Raw genomic sequence first — 19,877 nt, 5'->3', positions numbered from 1 at the left:
ACCCATAGCAATTGATAAGTATCTAATTAGGTGGTGAGTTACAATTTGTTGTCATGAGATACTGCACTTATCAAATGCTCATTGCTCTTCAACTGATTTATTAAACATGCCCAATTGCATTGTATCCATTTGCATCCCTTTATTAAAATAACACATTTGCCTGAATTATTGAGCTGGTCTTTAAAGCTGAATTCCAGGTAAATTTAAAGAAACCCCCAGTTGTTAATTTGTAAAAATAAGGCATTTTTAAATGCAGCTAGAGTAAGTGCCAGAATTTGAGTTGATATGAAAGTCTTGTAATCCTTTGTGCAATAGCAGGAGAATAAGTGAATTGGTCTGCTGCTCCTTTATTGTCCAATCAGTAGGATAGGGAGAAAATCTAGCTACATTTCTTAGCTACAGAGGAGAAAAATTGAGAACTCAAAGATGAAGAACTGATGAAATGTAAAAATTATCCTCTTAAATGTACAATTTGAACTTCAGTCAGACAGCTGATATATAGTAAATATTCCTATATGTTAACAGATTCACACCTTTGTGAAACTGTTGTGAAAGGCAGGGCTGGATTTCTACATAGATAGCAATATACCATGACTTAGGGTAGCAAGACTGTCAGGTAAAACACGCAGCCAACAACAGCTCATGTTTATTGCTGTCAGAAGCACATACCTGCTTTGTCTAGCATATTACACATAGGGCTGTTTCCCGTATTAAATGGTTGCTTTTTTGTATTCCTGGAATTTAGCACTGTTTTTAAGCATTACTTCTTTAATATAACACCTGTCACCTTAATTTTCCACATCCCTGGTGTTGGTTCTTTGATATTTAACACTTTGGCAGAGTTGTATATGTTCAGTAGTTCATTGAGGCCTGTTTCTGGCTTCATCTGTTTCCCTACGAATATATGTAAAACAAAATATATTAAACAAATTGGCACTAAACAAGCTTAAAAATAGTTGCCATGCCTACAACTGTGAGTAAAACTTGAGACACACTAAAGTGACCTCAATCAATATTATTGCATGTCTTTTTAGTAAATCTTAAGCACTATTCAGCATGCCATACAACTTTGGTCATCAGCTCTGCTCAGAAAAGGACAAGAAAGGTTGCAATAATAAAAAAAAAAATATATATATATATATATAATTATATATACTGTATTTTATATATAGTTTATTCTTTTTGCTTATCTAATGTAAAAGAATACATTTCATCTTGATTTTCATTTTTATCTATGCACATTGCCTTTGGCTTGTGGGTTTAAGACCACTTTAAAAGGTTTTCAATAATTTTCCCAAAAACCTTAATAATCTTCTGTCTGTCTTCTCCCTCTCTCAGACTCCAAAATAACTGATCAATTCACTCTGCGTATCCTCTATTTGCTTTTCCGTCAACTCTTATCCTGTATTCTGTATTCTTTGCTGCTACCATTGTTCCAGCTGTAGCACTTCTCTCCATTTCTCTACATTTCCACCACCTCCCATGATCAACTTCCATTCTGCTTCCCAGGGACATCTTAATAGCGTCATGGGCCCCTGGGCAAAGTAATGCAAATGAGCCCCTACCAGTCTGCCCCAGTTTAAGAGCCTACCCTCAAGAATTAACGTATAAATAGTTGATAGAGTTAATCATATGTTTATTAGTACTTTCAATAAAATCAATTTTATACAATAAGCCATAAATCAAAGACTAGTCAACACTAATATCCAAACAATATACAAAGTCAGTAGAGCAGAGGACAGGGCAACAGAAGGGCAGAGCACAAGGGTCAGTACAGCAAGAAGGGCAGAGTACTGGGGGGTAGGTTACAGTACAGGAGAGTCAGAAGGTTACAGTATGGGGGGGGGCAGGAGGGTACAGTCCAAGGGAGACAGGAGGCAGGAAAGCACAGTGAGGGGGTGGGCAGGAGGTCACAGTACAGGGGGGAAGGAGGTACAAGGGGGAGGAGGGCATAGTACAAGAGGCAGGAGGGTACAGTATAGGGGCAGTAATGTATAATACAGAGATGTTCTCCTCAAGCATAGCTGCGCAGGACAGCTACGATCAAAGATCGTACCTATTTTGTCATTCTGTCACTGGGCTAAATCTATGATTAGAATGATATAACTACCCCATCTGCCTTCCCCTCCACAGTTTCTGAATCTCTTGGTGCTCTGCAGGGGTTAAGGAAGAACCTAGATGTGGAGCATATTACTACTGCTCTGCTTGTGCTGATCACATTGGAATGAATAGAAGAGGAGGGTCATCAGGTATTGGTGCAGTATACATTCCACCCACACAAGTGGCAACAGTAGTAAGATGCTCTGCCTCAGGATTCTTCCTTAGCCCCTAAAAAAAATTGAAGGGGGGGTGGTGTTCTGGGAACCATAGGGTAGGGGAGAAGAAGGAGGGGGTGTAAATAGGAGATGGGGGATTGATTGAGAAGAATTGGAGTGAACAAGGGGGATCCTAATCTGTATAGTTATAAAAAGGGGGGGATTTGTGCTGGCATGAGGGAAGGGGGGAGAAGAGGCAAATAGATGGGGTTCAATGGGACTGGAGAAGGATGGTGAAGAATGGGTATGGGGAATGTGTTTGGCTGGTGAGGAATAGCCACAGTATAACAAAAGCAAACTGGCTGCACTAGCAGAGATGAGGAGAGGTAGTGATCTGCATTGAATAGTAAAGAGACAGTTTTGGGAGTGTGCACTGTGGGAAATTCCAGCCATCGGAAGTGTTTGTGTATACTGGGACACACACCTGTCTGAAGATGATGTGCCTCCAGAGAACAAGCAGATAGATGGAGAAGGAGGGGAGTGAGGAAAAGTGAATTGGAGGTACTTTTGTTAGGAGAATTTCAGGAAGAGAATTCTGTCCTCCTGTTGGAAGAGGCTGTAAATTAGCATTGCTGCTAGATGCCGGAAAACCAGCTGGCTGCGAGAAAGGAGCAAGGGTTAGCAACGATCTTAGAGAGAGGCAGTATGGCAGCCATAGGTGGATGGATCTGTGCGAGGGTGAAAGGGAGAAGGATGGGATAGTGGCTGAGGTAGAAAGGAGAATGCCAGGGAGGGAGTGAATGATGAATACAGCTGGAATGTGAAACACGGTGATGATAAACTGACCTGCAGGAAATGGAAAAGAGCCGGCAAAAGTGAGGGAAACTGTTGGCAAGAAACTGCAGAGAGGAAACTGCAAGGGCCCCTGTGCACATAGGGCCTTGGGCGGTGCCCAGGAGTTCCTATGCATTAAGACAGCCCTGCTGCTTACCACTCTGTTTCCCACTGAAGTCCATTTTCAGCTACTGTTCTGCTTCCTATTTATTCTCTCATTGTCCTTAAAGTGGTAGTAAACATTAAAGAAAAAAAATCACCCGTAGGGCAATGGCATAATGTGCTAGTATGCATAGCATATGCATAGCATACTAGCACGTCGTGAAATACTTACCTTAGAATGAAGCACTCCAGCGGTGTGCTGCAACCGCTGACAGTGCTTCCATCTTTACATGGTCTTCCTTCCGAGTTTGTGTGCTCTGGCAGCTTGAATGGCCTAGCTGCAATGACATCATTCCTGTGCATGTGCGCCAGAGTCAGGGGCAACGACACAGCATACCATCTCTTTCATTCAGAGCGCATGTGTCACCAGCTACCGAAAAAGCGCTATCTCCTAAACGGTGCAAGTTTGGGAGATATTCATTTTATCTACAAATAAGCTTTATTATAAGATTACCTGTAGGAAAAAATCACTTTACTACCGCTTTAATCAGATTCCACTCAACTTTGGTTCCTTGTATCATAATCATTTTACAAATTCCTTCCATCATCAGTGAGATGGCACACTTGACCAAATATTACAGCCCTGGCCAAACGTTTTGAGAAACAAATATTAATTTTCACAAAGTCTACTGCTTCAGTGTTTTTAGATCTTTTTGTCAGATGTTACTATGGTATACCTTAGTATACCATATTTTCCAGCGTATAAGACGACTGGGCGTATAAGACGACCCCCTACCTTTCCTGTTTAAATATAGGGTTTGGGCTATACTCGCCATATAAGACTACCCCTCTTCCAACGCACACCAAATAAAAATTAAAAAACATCAGATTTGATTTCAATATGGTATGATATTTCAATATGGTATTCCAATGATGGGGTGCTATTCCTCCCACTGACACCAATGATGGGACACTATTCCTCCTACTGACACCAATGATGGTGCCCCATCATTAGTGTCAGTGTGTGAGAAATAGTGTCCCATCATTAGTGTCAGTGGGAGAAATAGTGCCTGTCAGGAATTGACTTGCCAGTAATGGTGGGACTCACCTGCCTTGTGGGCTGCAGTACCAGGGCTGGCCATCGGGTGCTCCCAGCAATCAGAGACTCGACCCTGCAGCCAGCCAAACACCTGAAGTTGATTATGCAGGTGTATTTAAGGGATGGCCAGACCTGCAGTCTCTGCCTTGGTGTGTGTTTTTCCTGGGCCCTGTATCTTGTTCCTGCATCCCTGTTCCTGTTCCTGTCTCTGTCTGATTCGTTGCTGACCCTGCCTGATCCGGACCTCTGCTGACTTCTCCTGTTTTATCCCTGGCTTGTGACCCCGACCATTCTCTGCCTGACCCGCTGTACCTACCTGCCCGATTGTTATTGACCCGGCCTGCCTGACGACGCTTGCATTGTATGTACTGTTATCTGTGGGTGGTTTGGTTTGGTTTGGTTCGTTTGCACTGTGTTATGTTTTAGTATTGCACTGCGTTTATGTTTGTATTGTTAGTCTTTAATAAATTATATTGTTTATAACTTATCTGAAGCCTGCGTTTCCCTGCGTCAGTCACATACCTCTGGTCACACCCCGGAGCCCTGACAGTGCCCCATCATTGGTGTCAGTGGGAAGAATTGTGCCCCATCATTGGTGTCAGTGGGAGGAATAGTGTCCCATCATTGGTGTCAGAGCGAGGAATCGTGCCCCATCATTGGTGTCAGAGCAACAAATCGTGCCCCATCATTGGTATGGGTGGGAGGAATAGCACCCCATCATTGGTGTCAGTGGGAGGAATAGCGTCCCATCATTGGTATCAGTGGGAGGAATTGTGCCCCATCATTGGTATCAGTGGCAGGAATAGTGGCCCATCATTGGTATCAGTGGGAGGAATAGTGCCCCATCTTTAGTATCAGTGGGGGGAATAGTGCCCCATCTTTGGTGTCAGTGGGAGGAATCGTGCCCTGTCATTGGTGTCAGTGGGAGGAATAGTGCCCCGTCATTGGTGTCAGTGGGAGGAATAGTGTCCCAACATTGGTGTCAGTGGGAGGAATAATACCCCATCATTGGTGTCTGTGGGGGAAGGAATAGTGTGCCATTATTAGTGTCAGTGGGGGGTGGAATAGTGCCCCATCGTTGGTGTCAGTGGGGGGGGAGGAATAGTGCACCATCGTTGGTGTCAGTGGGGAGGAGGAATAGTGCCCCATCGTTGGTGTCAGTGGGGGGAGGAATAGTGCCCCATCGTTGGTGTCAGTGGGAGGAATAATGCCCCATCATTAGTATCAGTGACACCAATGATGGGGCACTATTCCTCCCACTGACACCAATGACACTTGCTGACCCCTGTTCCAGCATGGTGCTGCTGCAGCCAGCATATGTGGTTGCAGCAGCACCTCTGCACGGCACACTTACCGGCCGCTACCTCACTCGATTTTCGCGGGGCCGCTCGGCTCCGCCTCCTCGCCGGTGATTGGCCGCCTGTGTGCCTTTCCTGAGCTACAGTTCTGGCACCCAATCATCGAGCGGCCGAACTGAATGAAGGAGCAGCTGCGCCTCCTGGACTGGATCGTTGTGGGACTGGAACCGGAGCCAGGTAAGAAACAGCAGCCCCCTGCCCACCCCTGTACTTAGTGTCCCTTCCATTGGAAGGGGGGGGGCGGCGGTGGTGGCACTGCGCTGCCCCCCTAAAAAGTGCTGCCCTGACACGAAGTGTCAGCATGCCGTATACCGGCGTATAAGATGACCCCCGACTTTTGAGAAGATTTTCATGGGTTAAAAAGTTGTCTTATACGCCAGAAAATACGGTAATTACAAGCATTTCATAAGTTTCATACATGTTTATTGACAATTACATTAAGTTTATGCCACTTTTGCATAATCAATGCTTGGAGTTTGTCAAAATGATGGAGTTTTTTTGTTCACCCGCCTCTTGGGGATTGATCACAAGTTCTCAATGGGATTAAGGTCTGGGGAGTTTCCTTGCCATGGAACAAAAATTGTGATGTTTTGCTCCGCAAACCACTTAGTTATCACTTTTGCCTTATGGCAAGGTGCTCCATCATGTTGGAAAAGGCCTTGTTCATCACCAAACTGTTCTTGGATGGTTGGGAGAAGTTGCTCTTGGAGGATGTTTTTGTACCATTCTTTATTCATGGCTGTGTTCTTAGGCAAAATTGTGAGAGAGCCCACTCCCTTGGCTGAGAAGCAGCTCCACAAGGAATTGTCTCAGGATGCTTTACTGTTGGCATGACACAGGACTGATGCTAGTGCTCACCTTTTCTTCTCAGGACAAGGTTTTTGCCCCAAACAAACAGAAAGGGGATTAATCAGAGAAAATGACTTTGCCCCAGTCCTCAGCAGTCCAATCCCTGTACTTTTGCAGAATATCGGTCTGTCCCTCATGTATTTCCTGGAGAGAAGTGGCTTCTTTGCTGCCCTTCTTGACACCAGGCTATCCTCCAAAAGTCTTTACCTCACTTTGCATGCAGATGCCCTCACACCTGCTTGCTGCCATTACTGAGCAAGCTCTGCACTGGTGGTGCCCCTATTCCACAGTCGAATCAACTTTAGGACATGGTCCTGGCACTTTCTAGCTCTGAGGCCTTCTTCACACTTCCTTGAAATTCTTGATGATCCGATAAATGGTTGATTTAGGTGTAATCTTAGTAGAAGCAATATCATTGCCTTTGGATCCCTTTTTGTGCAAAGCATCGATGGCTGTACACATTTCCTTGCAGGTAAATTCATATTTGTGTCATTTTCAAAACTTTTGGCAAGGGTTGTACATGTCCAGCTAAAATATTGTTTGAAAGGGCAGTGATGCATACCAGTTGGTTAGGAACTACCCAAAGACCAAAAAACCTTTAGACTAAATTAAGCCATTTGTGAATCATACATTTTCTAGTTATTATTGAGTTTGACTCTCTCACCCAATGGATTGTACAGTTCAATGTCTGGTGCTGGCCCGCTCAGTGACACAGTAACTTCTTTAAGGCTTGGATCAAATGGGATTTCCCAGGTGAATAACGCCTCAGTCAAGTGGTCTGTGGAAGTAAGATGCACCTTGGAAGCTTGAACAGCCTCTTCTACCCATTTTAATACCTGAGCAAAATAAACAAGATGCTGTGCATATGAAAAGCATATTGGACAATTTATTAACTTTTTTTTTAACTATATTTAAGTAAAGTGTACTTAAATGGTTACATGGCAGTTGTGAGCAAAATATATCTAAAATGAGGTAAAGTTAGCAATGGTGAACATTATTAATGATCTGCTGCATGAAATACAAAGGGGTTTACTTACTAAAGCTGGAGAGTACAAAACCAGGCTCACTTCTGCATAGAAACCAATCAGCTTCCAGGTTTTGTTGCCAAAGCTTAATTGAACAAGCTGAGGTAAGAAGCTGATTGGTTTCTATGCAGATGTGAGCCTGATTTTGGACTCTCCAGCTTTAGTAAATAAACCTCAAAGTAATGTTGCAGTTTTGGCCGATGAGACAAAATATGTAGATGTATTAAAATCTAGTAAGAAAGTGACCTATTATACATGAGTCTTGACAAAATACGAACATGGGCAGCTAAAAGGCATATAATTTCATGTTGGAAAATATAGGAATAGGAATATGTATTTAATAGGTGACAATACAGTCACTTCACTAGCATGAAATGGAATTCAGTTGGGCAAAACTGTCAGTTTTGTTTTGTCTTCCTGTGGACCAAACCTGAAGGAGATGTGAGAGACTAAAGATGGATATGTGTCAGCCATATCAATTATGTATTTAGATAATGGTTATTAAATTCCATCTAGTTTAATTTTAAATATGAAAATTATTTCATGTATGATATGAAATAGATTTGAAAATACAAATACAGTGCCAAAAAATGTAGGCTTTGATTTTGCCATTGCCCTTAAATTCTCTAAAGGTCAGCAATTGTTTATTGCAATTTTCAATAAATAGCATTCACTACATGTAGTAGTTATAGTTGAAATATTATTTTACTAATACACTACATTACCTCTTTAACTTGCTTCTTGTCTAGGTGAAATACTTGACCAGAGCTGGTGGAAGCAATTTCTTCATATACCTTATACCCCACATGACCTCTGTCATCACAGTCTCCAGTAAGCACAAACACCACCTACAAGTAAATATTGAAGGGTATACAGTATATCATCAACAGAACGCCTCTTGGACATCATCAAGTCTCAGATACTGCTGGTCATTAAATCTCCTGATCCTGCAATTAACTTCCCTGGTAGACATTCTCCTCTCAATGTTCTTGTTTGAGCTTACAGTATCTGCTGGGCACTGCAGCTTTCACATAAATGTCTATGTCTTCATTGACACAGATTCAAACAGGAAAGCTCTATTTTGAGTCCATTCAAGGTTCTTATTTTAACTGAAGGTATGCACGGGCCACTTTCATGTCTTACTTATGTTCCAAATTACTGTTTTGCTAGTTTCCATGTGCATTTCTTTGGCATACCTTCCAAATGCATTTTTTAGTATACCTTCCATATACAGTATCAATATTATATTAGTGTAGCTTTTTAAGTATCTATATTTTCAGTTTTAGTCATATTTTTGAAATAGTTTTTATTGATGGTTGTTAGATTAAGATTCTGTTGTGCCATTTATGATATAATTGTTTTTAATAGACCTGCCAATCCTATTTTTTAGACATCTTGACATTATTGGTGAATTCCATTTTATAATAAATATTTTTTTCTCATTATTTAAGTTATATGTACAATGGTATAATGCTATCTACTAACCATGTGGCATCTGATAACATTAACTCCAAAAAGGAACCTATTACACACTATCACTTACCATCTATATTTTTTATCTTCATTGCTATGCATGTGTACATGTATGTGTATATGTGTGTATTTTCAGATGCACGTATATGTAAACATGTATATAGTAATGGGCCAAACACCCCTGTGTTCGGTTTGCAGTCAAACATTTGAACCTAACAAAAGTTCGACCACGGACTTCAAATCAGGATAATTCACTAAGCGGTATCTTACTGCATCCGAGTATGCACAGCTACTAAAATACTGCATGAGTTATATTATTAAGTCATGTGGTGTTTTAGTAGTGAAAACATTCTTTACCCCTGGTTCACATCTGTGCGGGTGGTGCCGCTGCGAGACCCGCACAAATACCTGCAGCTGCACCACCCACACAGAGGAATGTGGGACCCACAGGCAGGTTGCATTAATTCTAATGGCACACCGCCCGCACTAGAAATCACAACCATACTGGGAACCTCGGTTCCTGTATGGATTTTCCAAGTAGAACAGGGACTTTTTCCCTGCATGTCCTGGGGCACAGGAGTCCATTTAAATGAATGGGCTCTCGTGTCCATGAAAATCACAGCCCACGCAACTGCACAGATGTGAACCAGGGGTAAATCTGGAGTTCCCCACTGACAGCTGAATGCAGATAAAATTGCTGGTAATTCATTGTTTTGTTATTTAATGGCGTGGGGTTCCCCCCTCCCCGCCATCCATACCAAGCCCTTCAGGTCTGGTATGGATTTTGGGAACTCTCATGCCAAAATGTAAAAAAATCAATACCAGACCCTTATCCGAGCATGCAGCCTGGCAGGTCAGGACAGGGGGGGAGAGCAAGTGCCCCCCTCCTGAACCATACATACCAGACCACATGCCCTCAACATGGGGGGTTCTTTGGGGAAGGAATCCCCCCCCCAAAGCACCTTGTTCTCACGTTGATAGGGACAAGGGCCTCTTCCCCACAACTGTGGCTGGTGGTTGTGTGTGTCTGCAGGTGGGGAGCTTATCGGAATCTAGAAGCCCCCTTTAACAAGGGGGTCTCTGGATCCTGCCCCCCCATGTGAATGAGTATGGAGTACATGGTACTGCTACTCATTCACAAGAAAAAAAAAGTGTAGTGTAAAAAATGACAGAAGACAATCTTTGATAAGTCCTTTATTAAAAACCAAAATAAAAATGTTTCCCCCGAAGAAGATCCAACGTCAATCATGATGCCTGCTGCCACTGTCAACTAGGAAAAAAATAACTCTTCGCTCTCTACACTTCCTTTTCGCCGTCCGACAGCTGCGCCGGCCTGACAGTTCTTAAATATCTAAGGGGTGGGGCCACCTGATGATGTCAACTGGGTTTCCCCGCCCTCTTGTGACTTTATCATGCACTGTGATTGGCCAAAGTATTGCACCTGACCTGTGGTCAGGAACATTGCTGTGGCCACTCACAATGCACTGTCATGGCGCAGTGCACAGACCGCCGAATGCCCTTACCGTTTGTGTGTTCGACGAAGACATGAATGGCAGATGTTTGAGTCAAACTTATGTTTGACTCGAACATCAAAACCAGCTCTATATGTATGTTATTCATGATGTTTTATGGTTGTTAGACTTGATGTTACATTTACATCATATTGTTTTTTGTTGTAGCCCTGATGAAGAGGAAGTTTCTTAGCAACCCCACAACACACTGTCTGTTCTTTATTACAAACTAATAAATGAGTTTGGACACTTTTTATCCTTTGGTCTGGCGCTTCTTCCATTTGTACATGTTTTTTTTTCTAATTGTCTACAGATGACAGTTTATATTGGCAACATAACATTTAAAAAGCATCAATCATTTTCTAGTTTATTTCAATGTGTTCTACAGCGTAAAAAAATCTTTGCCCCGTGATAATTTTCTTTTAAAGTAATTTTGGCATTCTAGCAATTCTTATACTGACATAGTCATTTAATCAGATAATTGGTCAACTAGGCCAAATGTCTTGTGCTACCGCCTTCCTACTTCTTTGAACTGGCCAGCCTTAGTATCAAGCTAAATAATGATACATTGTAGTTACATAATAAATACCAAGGCTGGGACTGGAGAAGCTGAAAGAGTCAATGAACCCGTTCTGGGTCAGTATACCTAGAACCTAGAAGAATACAACTTTATCTTTTCTGCTAATAGCTCAGTTTTGGGTCCAAAGTGAATGAACTTTATATATACTAAACCACCAATACAAATTTACAAACTATGTAGGAGCAGCAAAAAAAAAGGACATAGCTGGACTGCACTGGCAGGCAGGGAAGCAGCTTAGAACCTTTTTAACAGACACAAATATCTGTTACCAGAAGTCAGAAAAATGAAGCCTGGGTTGCTGTGGGCCGTCCTTGCCAGTCCTGTAAGCCTGTGCCATGGTCTATGTTGGCTTTGCAATAAGCCAGCACTGCATGTAGATAACTGTAATTACAGCACACATGAACTAGAAAAGAGTACTGCTGTGAAAAAGTATTGGCCAGGGGCGGACTGACCATTTGGAAACTTGGGCACTGCTCGAGGGCCCGGGGTCAGTAGGGGGCCCCATGAGATGCCCCTGGTACCTTTTTCATAGGCTTTTTTGAGTTTGGGCAAGGACACAGGGGCCCCATGATCCCCTATTGCCCGGGGGCCCCATGAGTTGTCAGTCCACCCCTGGTATTGGCATTATGTAACAGCAGATTTGAAAGGGTAGAGTTTGCAATTTGTTATTAAAAGTAAGTTTTCATTAACTTTGTGTGGATACATTGGTTATAAATTGTTATGGTTACTCTATGCACAAACCTGTGATTAAGAGCTTAACTCCTGCAATCATATAACAAAATGCATAATTCAGTCCTGTACCTGTACAGAACTGAAACTGCAGCTTAATATGTGCAGCCAATATCTAGGAATAAGTGTGTCTTTGTATGATGAGAGCAAATCTGATTTGACTTAATTGGTAGTGGCGGTTAAGGGATGGTGCCACCCTCCTGGCAGTGAGAGGACAACACCCTCCTCAATAAAACATGCCCTAGGTGACCTGGGTCTCCATTTCCTATGGGTCCCAGGTGTTTGGCTGGACCTGCAGAGCCTTAACCTGTAACCATAAGCAGAATGCATGCCCCTGCCTGATAGTGTGTTCCAAGCATAAAGAGGCCTTGATATGGATATGAATTAGAGGCATGGAATGGAAAGGGCCTCAAACCCTCCATCAGTGAACATGTCTGTGGATATGAGCAAAGCATGGGCTTTGGGGCAATGTATAGAGAAGTGGCCCCAAAATAGTCTTGGCTGGGAGGTGGGAAGCAATGCTGTTGAAGAAGTACCAGCTCTTTCATAGATATATAAAGCACTGCTATGTGCCTTACAGGTGCAATTGGTGCAATACTCATGAAGCCCCATTCCCTTTAAAGCCAACCATACATGGATCAAAATTTCCTGCTGAACCAGCCGAATGTTGATCTATATATGGGCAGGCTGGCTGTACAGAAGTAGATCTACCAATCGACTTTTGTGCAACCACCCTGTTGGGTTTTTCCTGATCGATCAGTGCCACCAACTGTAGGCAGCAACACTGATCACTGTCAGAATGCAATAACTCACCTGGATTGGCTGACATTGACTATGTGAAAGTGGGAATCGGGTAATTTTTTTACTAGAAAATGTGACAAGAGAAATCATGTAAGGTTAAAATTTGGAACTAAACCATAAACACCTAGGAATCTTTAATAATATAAAATATACTGTATATTTAACCTGATAAACCATTATTTAAAGAGAAACTCTTTTCCATAATTGGTGTAATTAAGTCATTTATGAACAGGGAAATTTGGTGTACAAACATAACAGTGATTAACACTGTAATATATTTACAAAAATATTTTTTTCAAAAACCTAATAAAATGTTGCTAAAATTCATCTGGCAACAGAAAAAAACTTTGATGAATATATTTCAGAGCGGTTTTAAAAATAAGAGCTTATTAATGATGAAAGCATTGATTTTATATTATGAGTAAAGAAATAACATTTTACCAGAACAAGATTAGGAGTTAGGTAATTAGTTAGGTGATGGGAGTTAGGTAATTCATATCCAAACTCATGTAAAGAACATACAGTATGTCTGATTATATTAAACTGGAAAAATTCTACTATATCCAAAAGAGCAATAATGTTTTTTTAACAACATATGAAATTCCTCACTTGAATGTGGTAATTATTCTTAATCATTTCTTCCGTAAAAATAACTTTTTTCCCTCTCACTTTTGTTTTTTAAAATGTATTTATATTAAAAAAAACTATTTTGTTATACATTTTTTAACACTTGTATGTGTATTATTAATTAGTATTTCAACAGGAGATTGCCACCACTCTGTTACCCCCTTCCCTATTTTTTTTTTATTTGATGATTTATAACATATATTTGGACAAATCTTGACTACTTTACAATATTATTATTATTATACAGTATTTATATAGCGCTAAAAGGTTTGCTCAGCACTGTACATTATAGTGGGGGACAGAACATGAGACAATACAGTAACAAAACAAAACACCCAGGGGGTCAAGGGCTCTGCCCTTTCGAGCTTACAATCTAGAAGATAGAATACAATAGTTCATTATATGATAATAGACTGTATACATTATACTACATACCATGTGTAAATGTTTGCATATGTTACCTAATGTAAAAAAAACTTTACGAAAAAAAAAAAAGATTCAGAACTAAAGAGTAGGCAAATACTTTTCTGAATAATTTATTTCAAATGCTTTTGTAAAGTGGTTTCTTCCTGCAATCCCTTATTCTGTTTGGACCACAACTGTTCCACATTCTTTTTCAGGACTTATAATAAGTTCAACCGTTTCATTTATTTTACGCCATGCTGAACTAAAATCATGGTTCTCTAGAGTTCAAATAATTTCAGTAACAATATTTTTTTACCCATTTTTCATTTGCTTGTGCTATTTCATCTTTTCCAACCAAAAGTAAACATGTTTAATGTTTATTAACACACTCTTATTTTCCTTTGGTAGCAACTTGCTTTTACTAAAAAAGGAATTGAAAAAATGATGCTGCACTACCCATTCACATAGACCCCTAAATAATAATGAATCAAGGTGAAATAGGTGCAAATAAAATGTAAATAAAATGAAAATAAATTCTAAATATCTAGTGATAAATTGAGTAAACCAGAAAATGGTGAATACATAGGATGATACAAGGCCCTGAGGAAGTCACGTGATTCGTAACATGACGCGTAGGACGGAAGCATGGTGATGTCATTTCCGGTATGGAGGGCAGCCGCCATCTTGATACAGCCTAGTGCTGTACACCTTTTCTGCCATTGCAATTTTTCCATGCCTGTATGGGTCTGTGGACCTGTTTTTTACATGTGAGTAGTCATTTTGCTGTTCAAATTTGGTAGTTTTTGTTTTTTGAGTGATTCATTGTTATACATTTTTTATCCCTTGTTTATCATCATTGTTATATTTACATTTTCTACATTTGGAATACGATCTGTTTTCATGGTACTTTATTAATTTTTGTATTATCCTATTTATTCACCATTTTCTGGTTTACTCAATGTATCACTAGTTATTTATAATTTATTTACATGTTATTTGCACCTGTTTCACCTTAATTCATTATTATTTCGGGGTCTATGTGACTGGGTAGCGCTTTTTTCACTTCCTTTTTTCTGATTCTATTGGTATGATAAGCAGGTGTTAGCAGCCACCCGGTTTTGTTTGGTTTAGCATTGGCAGAGCAGGAGGAATTTATTCTTTTGAACTTCCTTTTTCTGTTCCCTTAGAGCAGTGGTCTCCAAACTGCGGCCCGTGGGCCAAATGTGGCCTTCTGCTCACATCAATCCGGCCCTTGGGGCACTATTCCTCCCACTGATATAATCCACTATTCTTCCTACTGACATCAACGATAAGGCACCATTCTTTTCAATGACACTAGTAAATGAGTATAATTTCTTCCACTGACACCAAACGATGAGGCATCATTCTTTCCACTGGGCATAATTCCCTCCACTTACACTAACAATAGGGCACAATATTTTTTTTTTTTTAACTCTAAGTGACCACCAAGCCTGAAGCACTGTCTATTCTAACTTATGCCAGGCATTTTCTACTCCCACTGACCACAGTCTGGACCCTCTAAAGTCTGAAGGATGGAGAACTGGCCCTTTGTTTATAAAGTTTGAAGATTCCTGCCTTACAGGCACACTCAGGACACACTGAGCAGCTGCATTCATCTAGGAATGAATAACTGATCATTTAAAGCCCACTCACACTGTTCTGTCTGTTGGGTTGCATTGTTTAATGCAGGCCTGATCAATCAGAAATCCATTGTTTTTAATAGGTACAGTTCTCACAAACAATTTGCACTTGGGGATATGGTGTGAATACAGCCTTAATGAATCCTGCCTTATCTTGTCTCTTGTAAAATGATCACCTGGACAATTTGTTCTAATAGATCAGAAGATCAGCTAAGGTTACTAAACTTCAGATCACTTTAACGTTATAATTTAATTAAACTTCTGCAATATCTCACAGATGGCCAATGAAGTATGCTAGACTGTAATGGAGAAATCATATGAAACAGTACCCTTTCCTATTTTACTTGCTTGTTAATTCTCTATAATACTAATCATCATGATGATCCCTTAGTGAGCAGGCAATTCATACAGTGTTTTAGATACCAGTAATGCATAACTGAAAAGAAACAATAAACATTGTCAGCTTGCTGTTGACCCAATGCCCCTATGTCCTTAGGAAAAAGTGCACGTCAACCAATACTCTAAAATACATAAAATAAACAACATACTTTTCAGAAAATTCAGCATTCTCCAAATGCTTGCAAGCCATATAAATTAGCTAATTAAATAACCAGTTCCATTTTGTGCCTCAAACTAGCATAACACCAGATAAAGGTTTATGTTTTCTTTGTTTTCGATAAAATTGGAAAGAGTTTACACTTTAGGCTGTTCTTGCTATCTGTGTCTCCCCTGGGGAAATCCCCCTTACTTCCCTCCCAAGTAACAGATAGTATGCTTAGTGGTAAGGAAGACAGCAATAAAAACCTGACAAAAGATCTAACCCTTTCCATTTTTTCCCCCTAAAACTAAAAAAAAACCCCACCAATAATAAAATGAAAAAAGCCTGAAGAAATATACACTACTAACAAAAACCTTTGAAATACTATTGAATCCACAAAATTTGTAAACATCTGCATGGGTTTACACAGCAATGTATTTATTGTACAGTGGGACCCAGTCTTCCTTTAAAAAGGAAACTCTAGACTTGCAAAACTAAAAATGACGTGCCATAAGCTGGGCCAATATTCAGATGTTTTTTAGCATCTTTTTAATATAATAATATTACAATTAATCATATTAAAATTCATATGTTATATACTTGTAATATGGAGATATTATAATGTTTAATATTAATATTGATATATTATCATATTTTATATCTTTTTCATATTCAGAACATTTTTAGCATCCCATGAGTCCACAGTATGGGCCAGTGTCAGCCTTCTATTTTTCCCAAATTATATTCCAACACTAATAAATATATGCAGCGCTGAAAACAAAAAACACATAAATTAATATAAACAGATATATTATGCACTGTGGAGCAATAACGCTATATTAAATCCACCCTAAGGGGGGGAGGGGCTCGCAATCAAACGAGCCCAAGCAAAAAGTGCTGATAGTGTAGTATGTTTATTAATATCCAAGTAAAAGCAGATCCAGAATAGAAAAGCACTCACAATATGGTGTGACAAAAGTAAAAATGGCTGCTGGCCTGACACGTGGCCTGTGCGGCGTGACGTCACCACCCTGGCTCCTCTTTAACGCGTTTCGTGCCCGAGCACGTTATCAGTTTTTATACTTTTCTAGGGTGGATTCTTGTCCTGTTCTACATCTGTTATTGAGAGTGACCCCCTGGTGGTTGTACATGATACCTGTTACCTGGAGAGTGATCCCCCTGCTGGATGGATGAGTGTTCCTGATCCCTGGAGAATGATGACCATTTGATTACCTGTCTTTCGGTTGGTTGGCCAGATGATGCTTGGATTTTCATCTTTCCATATCCAGAGGACCAGGAGTGGTTTAATTATTCAAAAGCGCATGACATTGCGCTATCTGGTTAGTGCAATGTACACTCATTTCCACATCACTGGAGTCACGTTTTTCACCTCAATATAAAGTTTGGGACTTATGTGCTTATTGATACTATTAAGGTCACTACCTGCACAGGAAATGTCCGCAGACGTTCATCGCACTTTAATATAGCTTTAGCGCTCCACAGTGCATAATATATCTGTTTATATTCAATGTGTTTTTTTGTTTTCAGCGCTGCATATATTTATTAGATTTTATGAAGGTTAAGAGGTTTTGCCTTTATGTCAGCTGCTTTTGTCCTGCACTACCTGCGTGCATGTATGATTGTGAGTTAGGGACCTTAGATTGTAAGCTCCTTGAGGACAGGGACTGCTGTGAATGGACAATATACTGTGTATGTAAAGTGCTGCATACATTGACGGTGCTATATAAGTAACTGTAATAAATAATATTGTAAATAAGTATGCCAAAGTTAGGCCAAGTAATAATGTGATAATAGAGCAGAGCAAAGCATGACAGAAATCTCATTTTACTTTCCAGTTTAGTCTCTCATTGACAAGTAATTTGCAATAATCAATTGTTTTCATGCTATTCATTTAAATTCTCAACACTGTAGTTGAAAGCTGTATAGAATGTCTCTAATTCTCTTATAGTAAAAAACGTTTTAAGCCCGGAAACTAAAAATGATTATTCATAATGGGCACACAATAAATTCATTTTCTATCAAACAGTTATCAAAACCAAAAGACTGAATGAAAACTATTTTATTTGCCTACTGAGTTAGTATGAGTTAATAATGATCATGTCTGTGTGGGAGCAATGTTGATGATGGCAGAGTTTCTTTAAACAAAAAGATTTTTTGCCTTTATATTGATATCCAGAGTTTCTTACTTGAGACTGCTTTTGCTGTATCAGTTGTAGCACATCACTGGCAAGCTGGTAGTCCTTCGATCTGGCATCAGTAAACACATAAATAAAGGATCCCGGCAGGGATATTTCCAAGGCTATTTTAATAGCGCCCACACTCATTTCAGGACAGTCTCCTCCTCCCTTAAAAATAGAAAAAATATAGATTGTAACACATGGTAGCTCAGAATTCAAGTAAATATGAGTTTATTTGCTATAAAAGATTAGTTTTTACTGTAAACCGCTTAATCGAAAGACCTAATCAGATTTAAGGGATTGTTGTTAATTCCTCTGGATTACCGATCTAAACAGCTTTTGTCTTAATAGCACCCTAATTATTTTAAATTCAATCCTTTCTACGTTTTGTGTTGTCTTTCAACATGATGCACAATATAGTTTTCTCCCCCAACTCGTAACTGTATCTGCTTTGCTTTGAAAATCTAAAACAAACCCAGATCTATAATATATTAAATGGTAATTAAAATCACTTTGAAAGACTTTATTACAAGAAGCCTAATAAGCGGCAGTAAAATAACAGTTAATGACAGGTACTACACCTTTGAAGTTCTGTACATGTCTTCTAATAATACTTTTTTTAAAAGAAGAGCCGAAGACACATGTTATATTAATGACCCCAAAACACTCTTGCAATTATCTAAAAGATTTTTCTACAGTAATCATCACATTTTACATACTTCATAACATGTATCCTATGTCTTTGGTTAGACCCTATTGATGTCCTTAAAATGGATAGGATATTTGTAGTATTTAACATTCCCTTAACATTTCTTCTAAAGAGACACTATCCGACCCCTTGCTAGTAAAAACACAGAAAAAACAACTAGTTAAATACTCTGCAGCATCTTTCACTTCCGCTGACGATTTTTTTAAATTCAAGTCTAAAGTGTTTTAGAATCTGCTAGGGAATTTAACCTCTAGAGGAAGAGTAGATTCTGTAGTACAGTCCCTCCTGTCACAGTCCTCTTCTAAGGATACAAAGAAAACAAACAGAGGGTGCACCGGCCTAGTGCATTATCGTAAAAAATATTTATTAAAAGGATAAAAAATAAGTATCGTACTCACAACTGACATACAGGACAAAGGCACATCACACTAAACAGCGGTGTCCAATCCACCTGCATATAAGTCAAGTCCATAAATGGAACCCTGGACTTCCAACTGGCTAATGCGTTTCGAGGACTCAGCCTCTTCCTCAGAGCCAACAAACTGAGAGCCTGTATCTCTCTTATATATGCTAGCTAATGCAAATTCTGAAGATACATGTGGGCAGTCCCCGGTGAGCTCAGGGGCGGAGACTGACGTCACATGAGTTGTTCTTACATGTCATCATCAATTAAATGTAAACATAGATGCACACATCATTTGAGCAATACCACATCAAATAAATGTTAAATTGACCACAAAACACATTAAAAATATACAAAATATATAAAAAAAACACACCTAGAAGTAATAAAAGATATACGCAAAAAATATATTTATATAAAGATAGAATGCATGTGTATGTATGTGTGTATATATATATATATATATATATATATATATGAAAAAGCAATCTCAAAAAACACTTTTAGTACTAAGGTGATGATATAGGTGTTCATAATAGTACTGATATTACTAATATTAGGGGCACCCATACTGATCAGCAACTGGTAATATTAAACAGGGAGACTGTGAGAAAAAGAAAAGGATCTCTTTGACCTCTCAGGTTGGATAGGAAACACAGTAGGGGTGTTGGTGGAGTGGAATATGGATCCCTGTTGCATCCTTCACAAATGTCCCAATAC

General features: G+C 39.7%; 1 protein-coding gene across 1 annotated transcript in view; it reads right to left on the bottom strand.

Moving 5' to 3' along the window:
- The window catches only part of HMCN1 (hemicentin 1), a 468,291-nt gene that overhangs the window by 403,718 nt on the left and 44,696 nt on the right, over nt 1–19,877 (bottom strand). Inside the window, exons 3-6 of the mRNA XM_089678830.1 lie at nt 18,055–18,213; nt 8,248–8,370; nt 7,162–7,333; nt 788–894 (exon numbers count right to left, since the gene is read on the bottom strand). Coding sequence (XP_089534956.1) covers nt 788–894; nt 7,162–7,333; nt 8,248–8,370; nt 18,055–18,213 — 561 coding nt within the window. The remainder of the gene's footprint in view (nt 1–787; nt 895–7,161; nt 7,334–8,247; nt 8,371–18,054; nt 18,214–19,877) is intronic.

This window comes from Staurois parvus, unplaced genomic scaffold (assembly GCF_062004578.1).
Source record: "Staurois parvus isolate SC_StPar_1 unplaced genomic scaffold, SC_StPar_1.0 ptg000210l, whole genome shotgun sequence".
Lineage (NCBI taxonomy): Eukaryota > Metazoa > Chordata > Amphibia > Anura > Ranidae > Staurois > Staurois parvus.
The sequence above is the reverse complement of the archived record's forward strand: the minus strand, read 5'-3'. Positions and strand labels throughout refer to the sequence as shown.